Raw genomic sequence first — 17,287 nt, 5'->3', positions numbered from 1 at the left:
AACCCCGAGTCTTGGACCCAGCTCAACCTAAGCCGACACAGGTGCAGGCCGTTCCCTCGGGTCCTGTTGTTGGTTCCTGCAGAGAAGAGATCGGTGCGTGACCCTCCATTTCCCCTCAGAAAGAAAATATAAATGAAGGTCCCTCTGAAGGAGACCCCAGATGGGTTGGGGAGAGGGATGGAACAATGAGGTGCCTCTCATTGGCTTTCACCATTTTATTTGCAGACATCATTTTCACAGCTGCCCGGAGCCCCGTGCCACCCTCGGACAGCAAATCACGCCTCCCCTCTACTCCCGATTTATTAATTATGCAATTTAACATCGGAGCAACCCCTTCCTGGCTGCCTCATGGGGTCGGTCATGCCGTGCCCAGGGCGCCAGGTGAACAAGCACAGCCTACTTGCCTGTTTTGGAGGGTTTTTTGAAAAGAAAAAGGCTCTGCTTCCCAGCAGAGACTTGAGCATGGCTTCCACCTTCCAGGTGTAGCTGCTGGATGTGAATGAAAGCATTGACAGCCAGATATGTAGATACCCAGGAAAGTGTAGCACCATGCTGCATGCAGAGCTCCCAGGTTGCTTTCCACAACTGGGTCCATCCCCTTTATTTTTTTCCCCCATATGAGGGACTGAGGTACAAAGAGGTTAATAAAAAATAAAACAACAATCTTGCTCCAAGCCACGTGGTGCACTGAGTCAGGGTTCAGAGGAGAGAGCAGGGCTCCCCAGCACTGCTGCTTCCTGAGGGGAAGGGGGGACATGCACACCGGGACTGGGATGGGGCCTTGGCATAAAAAAGCAGCCTGAAGAGTTGAGGGAAAACCAGAGAGAGATGGGACAGAGGAATGGCTGTGGGAACAGAGCTGGAACGAGCCCTGGGCTCCCCAAAACAGTGTCATCCCTTGGGGTCCGTGTTAGCCCCACGGACCAGAGCTGCAGGTGCTCCCAAACACTCACAACTCTTCACAGTGGCTGCAGCTTTTGGTCACTATTTTCTAGGCAGCAAAAGAGACACAATTGAATTTTTGTTCTGTGCCAGGTCCATGGGACACACCATGGGCCTGAGCCAGGGAAGTTTCCCAATGGCTCTCCCATGCCAAGAAATACATGCACAGCACTTGCAAAGCCCAAAGTGCAGAAAGATTGTGGAGTGCAGGATGAAAACTGCTCAGCTGAGCACCCTGTCCCCTGTCACACTCAGCCCAGGGACACAGGGACCAGAAGTTATCTGTCTGGATAACTCATCTAGAGCCAAGTGGGGCCCTATGGCCTCTTTGGAGGCATTTGGGGCAAAACCTCCTCCCCAGCACTCCACATTCCCCAAAGAGCCTTGGTTTGGACTAGGAGGCAACCCCCTCCAGGGGTTTTAAATCAGCAAACACAGCCCTGTCTGCTGTAGCATCAGCAGCATGATCTGCTTCCAAGGTCGCCAGGCCCTAGACTGGCATTAACTCTAATCCCCAGCATGCTCAGAAGAATGGCAGCCAAACAATCAGCTTGAGGGCAGCTGAGGAAGGCTGACAAAGACTGAAACAGTCAATGAAACGAAGCAAGAGCATCTCCAGCCCTTGGAAAACTCATCTTCGTGAATCTGAAATCTTTGGTGTAGCAGCCAGCCTGCCGTGTACAAGCAGCCAGCACTCCATGGCATCTCTGCAGTGACAAGGATGCCCTTGCAGCTCTTCCACTGCAAGTTTTGTTTAGTCTCTGGTGAAATAAGTGTGTCCTTTGATGAGGCTACAGCTCTGCTGTTCCCTCTGCTCTCCCTGGCCTCCTGGGATTACGAGCCCACACAAGGCAGAGGGGTGGCACAGAGGGGTGAGGAGAGGATTCCCAAGCCCCATGTGAGTGCTCCAGCCATGAACAGAGGGCATGGGAAGGCTCAGCTGCACTGGAGTGACCAGTGAAAAGAGAAACAAGTCCCAGAGATGGAAGCCAAGGGGCCTGGGTGGCAGCTGTGGGGACATCAGGGGCCAATCCTACACAATCAGCAGCCACAGGGACTTCTGCCAGCACAAATACAGGCAGGCAGAAAGCTCCTGACCAGGTTATGAGGTTACAACAAGACCAATATGAGCTCCAGCCTTGAGGTTTAGCAATGTGTGTTATCCAGATTAACCTCACATTAAATGAAAATTTACTGGGTAACTGCTACCTCTACCCCTTCCTCCTCCCCATATTGATGCACCCCTTGTTCCTTCAGGAGCATTTGGCCACCAGGCAGTCAGATTTCAGCAAATAATCTCTTTTTAAGGGTGCCTAAGCCCATTTTAATTGTGGGCTGATGCATTCCTGTAGATTTCAGCTTCCCTCACTGTTTGCCACTGCCCCTTCCTTGTGCTAGCACTGGTGTGCATCCAGGCAGTGAGGCAGGCCAGGGTGTGATGCCAGCTACAAACCAGTCCCTGCTTGTGACAGGTGAAACTGAGCAGGACCACAGAGCAGAGGACATGAGAGGCTGAGGTAGCAGGGCACAGCCAGCAGATCAGAAGCAGGCCAGGCAATAGAAACGTAATAAAAGAACAGTTTAAGCCTTACTGGAATTGCATCTGAACAATTGAGCAGGCATTTTGCAGGGGTAAAATACAAAATTCCACCTGCCCTCAAGAGCCACAGAAACTGGGCACTTGAGAAAAATGGCAAGAAATGAAATAACGACAGAGATTTTCCCTGGGACTCTGCAGGGCAGAGGAGCAGAAAAGCCTGGAGTTATGCTAACAGTCTGCAGTAAGGAACTCAAACAGGGGCAGTCATGGTGCATGAGTTAAAAATTAATGGGATTGGGCAAATATCATTGCAGAAATCCCAGGCAAGCAGTCCTTGTCTCTTTCCAGAGAGGAAACAGACAAAAGGTTTCATAGCACCAAGTAATGCCACACAGTGGTTCAGGGCAGTAAAGAATCCCAGTTCCAATGGAAACTGCAGAAGGAATTGAGTTGGGATGTGGCCAGGCACCATGGCCACCACCCTCCACCTGTGCCCATAAAGAAAGACACACCATGCCTCCTGACTGTGAGCTGTCAAGGGCATGTTTGGCATAGCTTACTTGTGACATGAAGTCTCACAGAGAATGCCAAGGCCAAGGGGGAGACAAGCCCCAAACATGGGATGATGGATGTGATTGACTGCATCTGGTCCACAGCACCCAGCACACACACACAGACACCAGAAAGTTAATCCTCTTCCCAAAAGAATTGGTGCCTGCTCCAGGCTTTCAAGTAGCTGCTCTCAGGCTTTGTAGCTCACACTAAGGCTACTCCTGTAGCTGGGACAGCTACTCCAGCTACTTCCTGTTTCCTATTTACAGCTACTTCCTATTTCCTGCTGGCCAGGCCCAGCATGGGTGTGAGCCCATGTTCTGTCACTACATCCTCCTGCATCTTAACTGTTCACGGTAAACAGCCAGCATCCAGCAGCACACAGGCAGGAAGAGATCAAGAGCCTTGGCTGCTACCACCCAGCCCACAGGGACCTGGACAGGTTGAGAACAGAAGTGGAGAATTTCTAGGTCATGCACACAGCTGCCCCTGCTACCACTGGCCCAAGCTAAGCCTGCAGTAGAAGGCAGCCCAGAGCGCTCCCCACTGCACTTCACAGGGCTGAGGGAACCAGGAAAGTGGGACTGAGTGCAGGGCAAGAGAGGCCTCACCACACAGCAACTGTCTGACTTTACAGAGGAGTAGCTGCCACCGAGGCTCCAGGAACCATCTGCATGGAACCATGTTCAGCGTGATTCCAGTGTGAAAATCGAGCATGTGGAAACAAGTGGGGGCTGTGGGACATTCCCTCCGCTTCCAACCTCCTCTCCCCTCCTCAGCTGGCTCCATCCCGTGAGTCTTTGCACAGTCAAGGTGACACCTTGCTGGCCACTGAAGCCTACCAGCTGCACATCGTGGCAGGCATCAGGGAAGTACCAGCAAGATCCCTGTTGGTGTTTCTCCAGAGGAGCACTTCAGGACTCTTGCTTCTTGAGCTCCTGCAGTAGAGTCGTCCTGCTGCCAGCAAAGCCCAGAATGAGAGCTCTGACCTCCCCTGCTGAGAAACACCATCCCCATGAGGCAGGAGCAGTTGGCTCCGGTCCTTTTGTTCAGCACAGCAGCAGGGAGCTGGGCAGAATCCCTGGCTGCTGTGGGCAGGCACTCGTTTGCTGGCGGCTCGTGTACCCCTGCCAGCCCCAGGGAGGCAAGGAGACAAGCGCAGCCTGGGCTCCCCACGCCTCCAGGGCTACCTCAGCCGGAGCTGGCTGAACCAGGTGCTGACGGCACAGTCCACACGCATCACCAGGGAGATCCCCAGCAAGAGGCAGATGCTGCTCACCACAAAGCTCAGCGACTCAAAGAGGAACCTGCAGGCACAACAGATGTAGTTAAGGACGCAACAGCCAGCATGACTGCAGAGACAGGCTGCTACCCTCCAGCTGATTGATTTCCCTGACAATGAGAGGCTGGTAGCATCCCACATTCTAAAACCTGAATTACATCCACGCCCCAGCAGTTGCTGCCTGAAACTTGTAAGCCAAGCACTCGTCTGATTTAGAGGCCACTCAGGACCCATTGACTCAGGTGGGATTGTGAATCCCCCAGGGGCTGAGGCCACCCTTCACTGACTAGTTCAAAGGTTTGCTAGTTCAGCATTTCTGGTCTGGTATCCTTCCCACTTCTGGTAAGGATATTTTATCACTTCTGGTCTGGTATCCTTACCTTTGGCTCTCTGACTACAACATTCTCAGCTTCCAGGTGGGCTCTGTGTATCCTTGGAAATTCAGATGAAGAGAAACTTCTAGGCTCTAGCTCAAGTCTAGCTTCTGAATTTCAAGCAGTAGTTAGGTTAGGGATATTTCTACAACCAGTACTAGGCAATGAGTCAGAAGATCAATCACAGGGTCTCTTCCAAAATTACTGTCTGTGAACTCTAGTCAAGGTGTCAGGGACATGAGTCTTAATCCAGCATCAGAGCAACTTCTGCGACTTACTTTGGGGCAAAGACCTTCCAAACCATGAGGTGTCTCCTGAGGATCATAGCTGCACAAACGCAGGCCAGAAGCTATGGGGAAGATCATGAAAAACAAGTTATAGATGATTCTGGAGAGTCCTCCTGGGCACTATGTTCATATCTGAAGGTGGAACTAAACTGCACGTGCCTGAGAGGCTGGCACAGCACACATCAAGAATGAGCATCCTAAAGAGGACTCCCTTCCATGATGTCCTCAAGTCAGGAAACACAAGCAGCTTGGGGTACATGAAGGCCCTTGTGGGGCCAGGCTGAGGCAGCACAGGGGAGGGCTCACACTGTGACTAACCTGACCTACTATTTCACTGAGAGGGGCACTGCTTCTCTCTGCTGCAGGGCTTGTCCCTTCCCTTGCACTGTCTCTGGTCTCACAACACAGGAGAATGATTTGAGGAGATAAATCCCAGAAAACTATTCACTTCTTTCACGGGACTAAAATTTCTGGTGTTTAGCTTCCTAAATCATCACAGCACATATGAAAACCAGAACTGGTGTGGGACAGGAATGCTAAGGAAGACAGAGAGTAGGATTACAACCCTGCAGCTCCTGAGCAGAGATTACCACTCCGGGCATATGGATATGAAAAGCATCCTAATCCATATGGCAGCTTCCATGCTGGAGCCCTTCCCAAAGCACAGAGCAAATGGCATAGCTGAGAAGGGACCTGCTCTTCCACCCGCAACCAGACACTCCACCCCAGGGCCTGTCTGTGTCCTGGCTGACCCCTTTCTCTCATCAGAGAGCCCCACAGTTATCACAGCACACCAATTTCCTCCTAGACAACCCTTCCCACAGCCACCCTGCCTCTGCCCGTACCTGTGCCCCAAGGACAAAGAGGTACTTCAACCCCAGCCGCAGCAGAGCAGTGGAGAACAACTCTGGAGACTCCCGCAGCCTCATTTCCATCATGTGCTCCTCCACCTCCTGCAGCTCCTCCCGGGACTCCTTCTTGGGCTTCTTCCTCTGTGAGGTGGACACCTCACACACAAAGGGCCACAGCAGGAGCAGCGGGCAGCCAACTACCTCAAGGACAAAGGCACATGAAGTTATCAGAGCCCAGGAGATGAGGAGCAGTCCAAGCTCTGCCATCCCGCCCTGGATGTGCAGGAAGCACATACCCCAGCTCCAGGCCAGGCTGCTGTGGCCCCACAAGGGGAACAGCAAGGATGCTGTTGCTCAGCTGGTGCTGGAGCCTTTATTACCTCGTGCTCGACCTGCAGAGCCCCAGGTAAGGCACTGCAGTGAGCTGTATCTGCTCAGGTTCCACAGCCCAGGAAGAAATTTATTTACCTGCAAAGAGGATATGGGAGGCAAAGGTGTTGGCTCCCACCAGGACAGCAGGCAGAAGGTTCGTGCTGTGGTCAAGGTGGAAGCCAACAAAGGCTGCATTCCAGTGGATGGCTGGGAAGATAGGCTGGTGGCCTGTGGAATAGAAGAACTGTGAAGCAGCAAGGAGCCAGGAGATCACTGCATACCACGGCACTGAAAACAGCTCTGAGGGAACAAAAAACAAAAACAGAGGCAGGGGGTTGGGATATCAGCATCAAGGAACAAACCAGATCCATGGTCAAAAAAAGCCTAGTGATCTTTTTCTCCCCAAGTTCCCCTTCCATGCTGGCTCTTTTAAGAGACAGGAAACAGTCCAGCTCCCCCCACAGATACAGCAAGGGGCCAGCATTCCCTCTGCTGGTGCCAGTAGCCTTGCTACTGCACTCTGTCAGCACCAGTGGGGTTAGGTGACTATTCACACTCTGGGAAGAAGAGAGCTCCTCTCCCTGAAACTCCTCCCCCTCCCATGTTCACATCCCTGCTGCATGCATCTTTCTTCTGCTAGAGGATTTAAGCAGCTCTAAAAAAGCTAAGAGTATCCTGAGGATCAGTGCACCACTCTTTCCCAAGACTATAAACTAGATCCTGCTTCTCCCACTGGAATTAAGGCAAGGTCACCACAGGTTAGCCCAGGTAACACATCCAGTGGTTGCTCTACTGAGCCCAGACTCACCAGCATCTCCAGCAAGGCCTCTGGCACACGTGTGGATGTGCAGCAGCACAAAGGCCTCCACGAAGAGGAGCAGGAAGGCCAAGCTCAGCCGCTCGCTGTGCAGAAGCATAAAGAGGAAGCCCAGCAGGGTGAGGGCTATAACCAGGGCTGCTGAGTACACGCTGCCCAGCCCGTACGCTGCAACAGTGGCCCTGCAGCTGCCCCGCTCCAGACGGCTCTTCTGAGACTCCTGCATCCTCTTGTAGATCTGAGGGATGACGTGGAGGAAGTCGACTTCGGAGCCAGGGACCCCCAGGTAGGGAGTGACAATGGATCCTGCCGACTCCCGTGTGTCTTTTGCAAACACTGTCATGGGATTGCACAGCAGGAGCAGCAGGCCCATGGATGCTAGTCCATAGACAGCCCTGGGAAACACAACAACTGCAACCTGCACCAGGTCCTGCAGCTTGCCAAGAGAGTCATCAGCGCTGGAGGCAACGGCCCAGTAGCAGGCAATGCAAAGGACCACCAGTGGGAAACCCCAGCGCACGAAGAGCACAAGGGGGTCCGAGCTGTTCAGGTTGCCATAGTGCCTCAGCCAGCTCTGCACTGCATACACCAGCCCAGCCAGCAAGGCCACGCACAGGAGGTAGAAGAGGTTCTTGGCCCGTGTGTTTTTCAGGCTGGCAAGTGGGGAGAGGAAAACGGAGGGCCGGCACTGAGGGATTTCTTCGCGGCACTGGTGGAAGAAACTGGAGAGGCGCACGCAGACCAGGAGCATGGCCACGAGGCACAGCAGGTACCAGATCTCTCTCCGGTAAGAAGAAACGCCAAGGAGCTGCTGCTTGGGACCTTCTGGCACAGTCAGGTGACCATCCCAGTGGAGCTTCCCTACTAGCAACATCACCAGCGAGGCCAGCAGGAACGGGGCCACCCGTGCCTCGGCCACAACAAAGCTGTCGGAGAACATAGCTCCGCAGCGGAACACCAGAATGCCCATGGGGAAGGCCAGCCCCAGCCATGCTTGCAGCCTCTGCCTGAGGCCACCACTGGCCAAGGGTGGCTGACTGCCTGTCAGACGGGCTCTCTTGAGATGCTGGCCCCACCAGTGCCAGAAAAAACCCAGCTGAGAAGCAGCAGCTGCCCATGATGACACCAGGAGCAGATCCAGCCCCTCCTGGGTGAAAACGTGGACCAGCCATAGCAGAGCAGCCCCCACAGGGCCCCAGAAGAGCGGGTACAGGAGGCAGCTGCGACAGAGAGATTGTGAGGATGCGGCCAGCTCTGAGGCCATGTAGCAGAGCAAGCAAGAGGAAGCAATAAGGATGCAGCCCCCCACCATACGCAGGGGGTGGAAGCGGGCCCAGGACTGGGTGCACACAGCCCGTGCCTCCCGCAAGTAGCGCTGGAAGCGACTGATGAGGCTTCCCAGCCTCGGCTTGAGTTCCGGAGGCACTGTTGTCCCCTGCACCTGGGTCAGGAGCTGTGTGTGCTCCTCCACAGCACTGGAGAAGAGCTCCTGCAGGTGCTGGAGCTGCTCTGCTGGCAGGTCCTGAGCCACCAGTGAGTAGGACTGCAGGAAGCGATCCACCTACAGGAGGGAAGACACAGGATCAGACAGCAGCACTGGGAAAACTGGGAATGGGATTCACTGTTTCACGCTGCCCCTTCATAATGGAAACAACCCTGGTTTACCAAACCTTGCCACCCAGGGATGTTACCATCAGGAAACTCAATCTCTCCTCCAAACTGACATCCCTCTCAAGACATACATCCTTAGCCACAGCCATGATGACTCCTGCAGCTACACCTCTGCTAATGCTGTTCAGAGCCCCATAAGGGCTTTTATGGAGTATTTGGCAGCAATAAGGCAAATGTCCTTCAGAAGGCCCAGTCATTGCTATTAAAGACTTGTTAATCTGCCTCATGTTGAGTTTTACAGCTTTGTCTGAGGAAAAATATCATGTTAAAGAACTTATAGTGGATGAAACCAAACTGCTTCCCTTTCTTCAATAATAGCACATTAACACACTGCACCATAGTTTTAAGAAAACCTCATTCTTTTTGCTTTCTACTTCAAGACAACATGAACAGAGGCAGCTATGATCCTGAAGTCATAAAAGAAGTGTTACAGGGGTATTAGCAGGGCAGAGAACCTGCACAAATATCCATCAGCTTAGATCTCTCCAGTCCTGAACTGCAACCGTAACTTCACACACCTTCCATTTGCCTCAGAGCACAGTCAGAATCAGTCTGCCCCTGCCCATGGATGGCACACACATGCACTGGCTCTCTCACAGGCCTCCCTGGAATGCCACAGCTTCTCCAACACCACCATTATTGAGCCAGAAACCTCCTCAAACAATGAGTGCAAATATTTAAACAGGCACAACTTGATAATGCTAATTCCTAACAAACGATGATTGATATCCTCAGTGACTAATGGACGCTAACATACAGTATGATCTTTAAATGTCAGAGCACTCTGCTGCTCTCTAATTACAAAGCTGAGTATTTCTGTCTTCCCATCAGCAATCACTGTCTCCAGCTCCTCACTGGCTTGCACCAGGGATGTTCAACTAGCTCTCCAAGGAGCTCGTTGGGCACTGGAGGAATTATTCCTGTGCTCCCAGCAATCCAGAGTCCCTCAAAGGCAGACTGGCTCTTAACTGAGATGCATGCTTTGCCTGGGGCAAAGCTGGCTCTGTAGCATGACCAGAGCCACAACAGATGGCCCTCACAATATCCATAGAGGCTCTCACTTAGCCTGCCCCACTGCCTAGCTTCTTTCATATCTGATGTAGAGACTCTCATTCAAATTTTGTCAGCTTGCTCCTGGGGTTCTGTATTTTGTTGTGCTTTGTGTAAATTGCTCCTTCAGTATCCTACTTCAGTATCCTACTTCAGTATTAACTGTTGCATGGTTATTTTTTTTATTTGGTCTTTCATTACTGTTTTCATTCTTCCACTAATCTAGAATAGTTTTTTTGTTAACAGTTTCTCCTTCAGCATGAAAATCTTCACTTTTACTTTCCAATCTCCAATCACAACACTTGCCTCTGGTCATCTTCAGATTTGAGGAACCATCACCCCCTATTACTTAATCCACTTCTGACCAGCCACCCTCCACCTTCCCAGACAGTATTTTCCATACCACAGCACTAAACAGGTGGCTCTCATTTCCCTTTAGGGATGATGGGGCTGTCTTTTACTGGAGCAAACACTGCAAGGATGTAATGTAAAGTAAGTTCCCCATGAAGGTAACAGCATGTCACCATCTCACCTCCACTAAACAGAAGAGGTTTGTGCTTAAAAACCCATTCCTTCTCCCCTCTAGTTCAATGGGAGGCTTACCACGGGCCATACCTGCTTGGCATTGATGTGATAGACTGAGAGCTGCTGCAAGGCTGCAGACACAGTGTCACTGTCCCCAGCGAACAGCTCGGCCATCACCTCCCCAATATTACTGTAGGGGATGGGCACTCCCAGCAGCAGGGCCACAGTGGGCACCAGGTTCACTTGGGGAATGGTTTCAGGCTCCTGGAGAGACAGGGGAGAAATAAGAAATTCAGAGAGAACACAGCAATGCAGCTTTTCACTCATTTGAGAAAACAGTGGGGAAGACATCCCTGTTCAAAGGTGAATCCAGGCAGAGGCACAGCTCTACTCTCCCCAAGGGTTCTCTGGTGAGAAGCATGCCTGCTGGGAGCTGCAGGTTGATGGAGAAGGCACTGGCTGTCCAACAGCTCACCTGGCCCCACACAAGCACCCCTCACAGCTGTAGTGACCTGAACATGCATTCCAAACACTTCAGTCCTCTGCACGCTGTGTCAGCCCTTTCACTGCCCTCTAGAGACAAGGTGACAAACCTCCCACTCCTCTCAATCAAGGTGAAAAGGCTGGAAAGCAGCACCATGGAAATAGACCTGGAGGTCCTGGTTGATGGAAAAATGAATGTCAGTCAGCAGTGCCCTGGCAGCCAGGAGGGCCAACCCTGTCCTGTCGGGCACCAGGCACAGCATCACCAGCTGGGCAAGGGAGGGGATTGTCCTGCTTTGCTCTGCACTGGGGTGGCCTCAAGTGCTGAGGGCAGTTTTAGACACCAGGATATAAGAAAGATGTTAAGCTATTAGGAAGCATCCAAATGACAGCCAAGAGCTGATGTATGGTCTGGAGGGGAAGCCATGTGAGGAGTGGCTGAAGTAATTTGGTCTGCTCAGCCAGGAGAAGAGGAGACTGAGGGGAGACCTCCTGGTGGTCTTCAACATCCTAACAAGGGGAAGAAGAGGGTTAGGCACTGATCTCTTATCTGTGGTAACCAGTGACAGAATCTGAAGGAATGACCTGAAGTTGTGTCAGGAGAAATTTAGGTTGGATAGCAGGAAAAGGTTTTTCAGCCAGGGGATGGCTGGGTACTGCAACAGGCTCCCCAAGGAAGTGGGCACAGCACCAAGCCCAACAATGTGGTTGGACAATGCTCTTAGGACATGGCATGATCCCTGGGGGTGTCCTGTGCATGGTCAGGAGTTAGACTTGATGATCCTGATGTGTCCCTTCCAACTCAGCTTATTCCATGATTCTATGACAGACTCCCCATCCCTCTCAGTCTAAAAAATCCCAGTCAAACTGTTACTCTCTGTAATCCCAGGATGCAGTTTCCAGGCACCAAATCGGGCAGGGATACCTAAGAGTCAGCTCCTTACCTCTGGGGGGCCACTGCCAAACAGGGGTGTCCTGCTGTACACAAACAGTGCTGCATTGACTTCCTTCTCGCTGTCGCCACCATGGTCTCCAGTTTCTGTCATGCCGTGGTCCCCAGCCACCAGAAGAAGAGTGTCGTTCCCCAGGTGATCCACCAAGGACCTGCCACCGAGATAAGGAAAGTCTACTCCTCCCTGGGCAAGGGCCCCAGTAGCCTAGGTGGAAGAGGGTACCTCTCCAGGATATCCTGCCTGCACCGCAGAGGTGAAGCTCACAAACAGATATGAGCAAAACTAAACAGTGATGCGGAACTGTAACAAGCCAGGTGTTTTAAATTGTTACTTTAAAGCCAAACTGAAAATTCAGAGCTTTAAGACAGAGTGGTCTGATCTTGCTTGGATCCCCAGCAAACAGAGCTGTCAGGGATCGTGTCAAAATGCAATTCAGAAGAAAGGCTCCTGAAAAAAAAGAAATTTTAGGCTGCTTCTATTTGGGTCATGTATCATGTTATGTGGGACATCTCCCACTTCAAAGGAAAAAAGCAGGGATTGGTCTCTGAAGGATGCAGTAGGTATGACACAGTATATGCTGCACTCTCAGATACAGCAGGGAAAGTTCCCAACTCCTTCTAGCAGCAAAACTTAAAAGCAGCCCTAAGAATTAAAAGCTGCAGCATTTTGGGCTGAGACACATATGCACAACTGAAATTTCTGTATACCAAAACTGCAGCTCATGGCTCTGTATGATAAATGCATCAGCCCTCATCCCCAGGGTCCTCCACCTGCTTCTCAAACATTAGCCAGACTCAGTGGGACAATCTCCGTGTTAAAGATGGGAAGAGAGAGGCTCAGTTACACTGCAGCTGCACTATCTCATGGTTTGTAGAGAAGCAAGACCTGAGTGCAGCCTTACTTAAGAAATCAAACCGCTCAAGACTCATCTATGCAAGCAATTCTGCCCATATCTGGGGTTCCAGCTGCTGCTGGCCAAAGCTCTTTTCCACATTAACAGGCTCAGTAAGCACTCCCTGCTGCCCTCTGCATCTGTCAATTCCCTGGGAAGATCTCACCAGCCTGGCTGAAGGAAGAGGCCAGCTAGCAAAGCCTCAGTGCCACACAGATCACCTGAGCATCTCATTCATCTGGGTGAGCTTCTTTGCCATCTCAGGGTGGTCGGGTCCGTGTTTGTGCCCACAGTGGTCCACGCCAAGGAAGTGAGCAATCAGCACATCCCACTCACCGCTGTCCACTGCAGAACAAAAGCAAACTTATCATGCACCAGCCAGGAATTCTGAGACTGGATCCTCCTGCCAGAATTTCCCAGTTGCCTCGGGATATTGCTGTTCTTCACCTCCTGCCACTGTCACTGCCAGCTCTTAAGGAAATGGATGCAGGTTTTAAGTCAGGCATACTATTGGCCAGAGGTTCCTGGGTGCAATGGCACAGGGACCTCAAAGCCTTGCAAACATCCCAGGATCCCTGGTTTTTTCTCCCCATCCCTCAGGAGGGGAACAGTATAATGTCACCCAAGTCATCTTGAACTTACCTCAAGACTAGGCTGAAACAAAGGAATGCTCAGAAAAAGGAGAACCCAGAACTCCCATCCTTCCCTGGAGATATTTTAGGTTCGACCCATCAATGTGCCCCTCTGCATCCGAGGACATGGGCATGACACACCAACACAGTCCCTAGTTAGAAAGCTACCCTGGGCTCTCCTCTCTGCTTCAGGGTCTTGACACATGAAAACCAACATATTTAAAGTTAAATGATAACCTGTAGCTCTCACACAAGGCACACAGGCTTTCCTGTGAAAGGCCACTGCATCCCTGATGTGCATATGTTCAGACACAGAAAAACAAAAGAGCATGTCCCTTGGTCCCAGCACCTCAGGGAGGTGGAAAACACCTACCTCAGGCTTCATCTTCTTCCCGTGACTAGGAAGCACCAATGCTTTGCTAAGAGCAGTGCTGTGTCTCAGGCCCCTAACTTGTCTTTTGCCCAGAGTATTGTGTGCCTGCCTAGGCAGCCACATGGCAAAGGTAAGGTGCTCCCCTGTCTCCATCCTGCCAGTGTATTTTGTAAGACAGATGTAGAAGTCTAACCTCATCCCAAAAAGCTGAATTCTGTCCCAGACAGAGGAAAGGCATCTACAGAAATGGTCTGTGGGCTCTAGGAACCAGCTTATCTGTGGAAATCCAGCTAGAGCACTGTAATCCTAGGGCAGCAGTGTGTAACTGCCCAGTGCTCCTTTGTAACAGAAAAAATCCTCCAGCCCTACCTTGAATTTGCAGTAGGACTACACATTAGGCCAAGGTTTACCCATGCCCTGGTGAAAGAGCTACTTACCAGTTGGGTAGAGATGCTGCAGGATCCCATCATCCACAGTGTGAAGATCCTTCACGTTAAAAGAAGGGAAGAAATAGGAACGGAAGAATTTCTTTGGGAAGAGTCCTTCCCACGTGTCATCACCCATGAAGACCACTCTCCTTCCTGAGCCAGAGGGAAAGGAACCAGTGAGAGATGAAGCCCTCCTGGGTTGTGCTGTTACCACAACAATACAAAGATCCTGAGTAGACCCAGGTCAGGATCTGGAGCAATTGCTCCTCTCCAACCCACACTCAAAATCAAAATTTTCACTAAAAGAAGACCATCTGTTTGTAAATAACTTTGAACACAGGGAGGGACCAGCCCATGAGTATCTGTAAGCCAGTAAGTGCCCTCCACACCAAAGCCACTGCATAATTTCAGGACTTATTGCTGACCTGACCCATCACCCCTGCAGAAAGACTCCTGGGCCACCACAACACAGCTGGGTGCACAGGGTGACCCCTCAACACATCTGGGTGCACAGGGTGCAGCCTGAAGCAGACAAAGCCTCACCCAAGGCCTGTGACCCCACTGCAAAATGCAAGGCAGCAGGCGATGGAGTAGAAGATGCGAGTCCTGAGCTCTGGCTTTTAAACACAATGGTGATGGTGTTCCAGACATGGAAAACAGAAGGCAAAAGCACTGATGCTTCCCTCTGTGCTTGCTCTCCTTGCCCTGCCTGCCATCAGCCAGCTCTGTTTCCACAGAGCGTCTTCAGCCTGGGAGCAAGGAACCTTTTTCTCTGAGACTGCTACTCTGCCACAGGATATGCTGTGATCATCATTCTGCCTCAGATGATCCACTGCATTTGCCCACCTTGCTCACACAAAATCACATTGCCTTAGCCCACTCTGAGCCTTGGGAGGAAGTCTCTCCAGGTAACCGCTGTGGCCTGTCCTCTCCCCTCTACTCCATTATCCCACCATAACAAGCCCTTTACAGCTGCACTGAGCACCCCCAGCAGCACCAAACCACGATGAAAATGGGATGAGGTTGCTGCCTCATGGCTGCAGGCAGCTGGCCAGGCAGGCTGGCTGCCTGAGGGACACCCCCACAGCACACCTGGCACCACCTGGCACACCTGGCTCCTCCCCTGTCACGTGCCTCACACAGCACAACCTTGGCAATCCTACAGGCATTCCTGGGGGTGACCTTGGGACAAACACCACCAGTGCAGCCACTTTCACCTGCTTTCTCGTCATCTTTGGAGATGATGAAGATGAAGTCATGGTCACAGCTACTTCTCACTCCCAAAACAAGTTGGCAATGCCCTGCCAGCCTGACTCTGCTTGAGGTAACTGTCATTAAGCAGGGAGAAAGAATCAGCTCACAGGGGGGATCTGTTGTAAGGAATGCCCTTCCCAGGGAGAAACTAATCAATGTTTGGAATACAAGTTAAACTGAACAGATGTTTGCACATGCCCTGTTCCAGACGGCTGCTGCCCTACCCACAAAGTCATAGCATGTTAAGAAGTTGGAAGAGACCTTCAAGCCTCCTTCCATGGGCAGGGACACTTCCCACTAGATCAGGTTGTTCAAAGCTTTATTCAGTGTGGCCTTGAACACTGCAGGGATGGGCCACCCACAACCTTCCTGGGAATCCTGTTCCAGTGTGTCAACACCCTCACAGTAAAGAAATACTTCTTAATATCTAACTTAAACTTCTCTGTCAATTTATACCCATTGTTCTTCATTCTATCACAACAGTTCCTGACAAAGAATTCATTTCTAGCTTCTTTGTAGGCCCCCTTCAGGGACTGGAAGCCTGCTATGAGGCTGCAATACGACCTTCTCTTCTCCAGGCCGAACAGCCCCAGCCACAGAACCATCAAGGCTGAAAGAGACCTTCAAAACCATTCAATCCGATCATACACCCACCACTATAAACCCTAAACCACACCACCCAGCACAAGCTATAAAAGCCTCTTAAGCACCTCCAGGGAGGTGACTCCACCATCTCCCTGGGCAACCTATTCCTGTGCCTGTGAAAAAAAGTGCTTTAATATCCTGCCTGAGCCAAAGGCCAGGAACTCACCATTCTGCACCAGCTGTGCCAGCAGGTTGTCCTCCTGGATGGCGTAGGAGGCAAAGTTGCTGCCCACGTCGATGAAGGTGGGCAGGGAGCCGGTGGTGAGGCCCTTGATGCGCTGCATGGTGGCCGTGGGGGGGTCGGCTCGGAAGCGGTAGAGCCGGGCATGGCGGGGCTGGGAGGTGGCCAGCTGGTGCAGCACACCCAGCTTGTTCTCGTAGGGCAGCGGGCTGGCCTTGGCAGGGTCAAAGCGGGCGAACTCAAAATGGAGGGCATCGATGATGACGAGCACGGCCTTGGAAAAGCGTTGGGGAGCCCAGCAGGAGCCTGGCGGGAGGCTCTGCCTCTCCCAAAGCGGAGGCACGAGTGGGTCTGAGCAGGAACTGCTGCTGGCAAGCTCGATCCGGGTGAGCAGGAAGCCGCTCATGAAGAGCCCGATACCAGCAAAAAAGAGTAAGCAAACCCAGGCCAGGAAAAGCACCACTGGCCACCGCTGCATCCTAGAGGGAAGGATAGGTAGGCTCAGTCCCCAGCGGCTCTACCTGGGCAGGCACCTACCAGCACCCAAACCTTGCCCAGCACAGCTCCCTCCCCACCAGCGCCCAAACCTGGCCCAGCACAGCTCCCTCCCTACCAGCGCCCAAACCTGGCCCAGCACAGCTCCCTCCCTACCAGCACCCATCCCTGGCCCACAACCACTCCCTCCCTACCAGCACCCATCCCTGGCCCGGCACCGCTCCCTCCCTACCAGCACCCATCCCTGGCCCAACACCTCCCACACCCGCCTGTCCCGTAGTAATCCCGATCAGCCTGCCTTTACTTTACTTGGTCCCACTCCGCGTCCGGCAACTGCCCCACGCACTTCCTTGTATCCCCTCCAACGGGAGCCGAGTCCTGCTCCCTCCCGACTGCCCAGCGCCCTCTCGGCACCCCTTGCCCTTCGCCGGTATCCCCATCCCCTTCCCGACACTCCATTCCCCTTCACACACCCCCATTCCCCTTCACGCACCCCCAGTCCCTCCCCTGCACCCCCGACTCCCGGTCCGCCACTTCACACTCGCGCCACCCTTGTGTCCCCCGCGACCCAGACTCCCCTGCCGCCCCCCAGCCCCTTCTTGAGCCTCCGGACCCCGCTCCCGTCCCGTCCCACCTGCGGCTCCCGGCGCCCGTCGCTCCCGGAAGCGCCGTGTGTGGCGCCGACCGC

The 17,287-nt window shown here is 52.6% G+C and overlaps 2 protein-coding genes across 3 annotated transcripts in view; both read right to left on the bottom strand.

Moving 5' to 3' along the window:
• FANCG (FA complementation group G) overlaps positions 1 to 362 on the bottom strand; it is an 11,315-nt gene extending 10,953 nt beyond the window's left edge. Inside the window, exon 1 of the mRNA XM_054283399.1 lies at positions 332 to 362. Within this exon, the coding sequence (XP_054139374.1) occupies positions 332 to 362 (31 nt within the window). The remainder of the gene's footprint in view (positions 1 to 331) is intronic.
• PIGO (phosphatidylinositol glycan anchor biosynthesis class O) lies at positions 220 to 17,287 on the bottom strand. Of its 2 annotated transcripts, XM_054283482.1 has the most exons (11): positions 17,234 to 17,287; positions 16,090 to 16,583; positions 14,034 to 14,177; positions 12,813 to 12,936; positions 11,691 to 11,850; positions 10,354 to 10,527; positions 7,009 to 8,578; positions 6,297 to 6,500; positions 5,823 to 6,025; positions 4,969 to 5,039; positions 220 to 4,341 (listed from the first exon to the last, which is right to left on the bottom strand). In XM_054283482.1, the coding sequence occupies exons 2-11, from the start codon at positions 16,580 to 16,582 to the stop codon at positions 4,221 to 4,223; spliced, it is 3,264 nt and encodes a 1,087-aa protein (XP_054139457.1). In that variant the 5' UTR covers position 16,583; positions 17,234 to 17,287; the 3' UTR covers positions 220 to 4,220. The 2 variants fall into 2 exon arrangements, with proteins under 2 accessions (XP_054139457.1, XP_054139458.1); XM_054283483.1 differs by lacking the exons at positions 220 to 4,341; positions 4,969 to 5,039 and having other exon boundaries at positions 5,901 to 6,029.

The sequence above is a fragment of the Melozone crissalis genome, unplaced genomic scaffold (assembly GCF_028551555.1).
Source record: "Melozone crissalis strain CALT ecotype California unplaced genomic scaffold, PUWL_Pcris_2 ptg000036l_1, whole genome shotgun sequence".
Classification (NCBI taxonomy): Eukaryota; Metazoa; Chordata; class Aves; order Passeriformes; family Passerellidae; genus Melozone; species Melozone crissalis.
This window is presented reverse-complemented; position numbering and strand designations above follow the sequence as displayed.

Coding starts and splice junctions, on each gene's coding strand:
- PIGO (XM_054283482.1), bottom strand. CDS start 16,582: ATGCAGCGGTGGCCAGTGGTGCTTTTCCTGGCCTGGGTTTGCTTACTC. Junction 6,501..7,008: donor AGGCCTTGCTGGAGATGCTG/GTGAGTCTGGGC, acceptor TTGTTCCCTCAG/AGCTGTTTTCAGTGCCGTGG. Junction 4,342..4,968: donor TGGAAGGTCTTTGCCCCAAA/GTAAGTCGCAGA, acceptor TTGTGCCTGCAG/GTTCCTCTTTGAGTCGCTGA.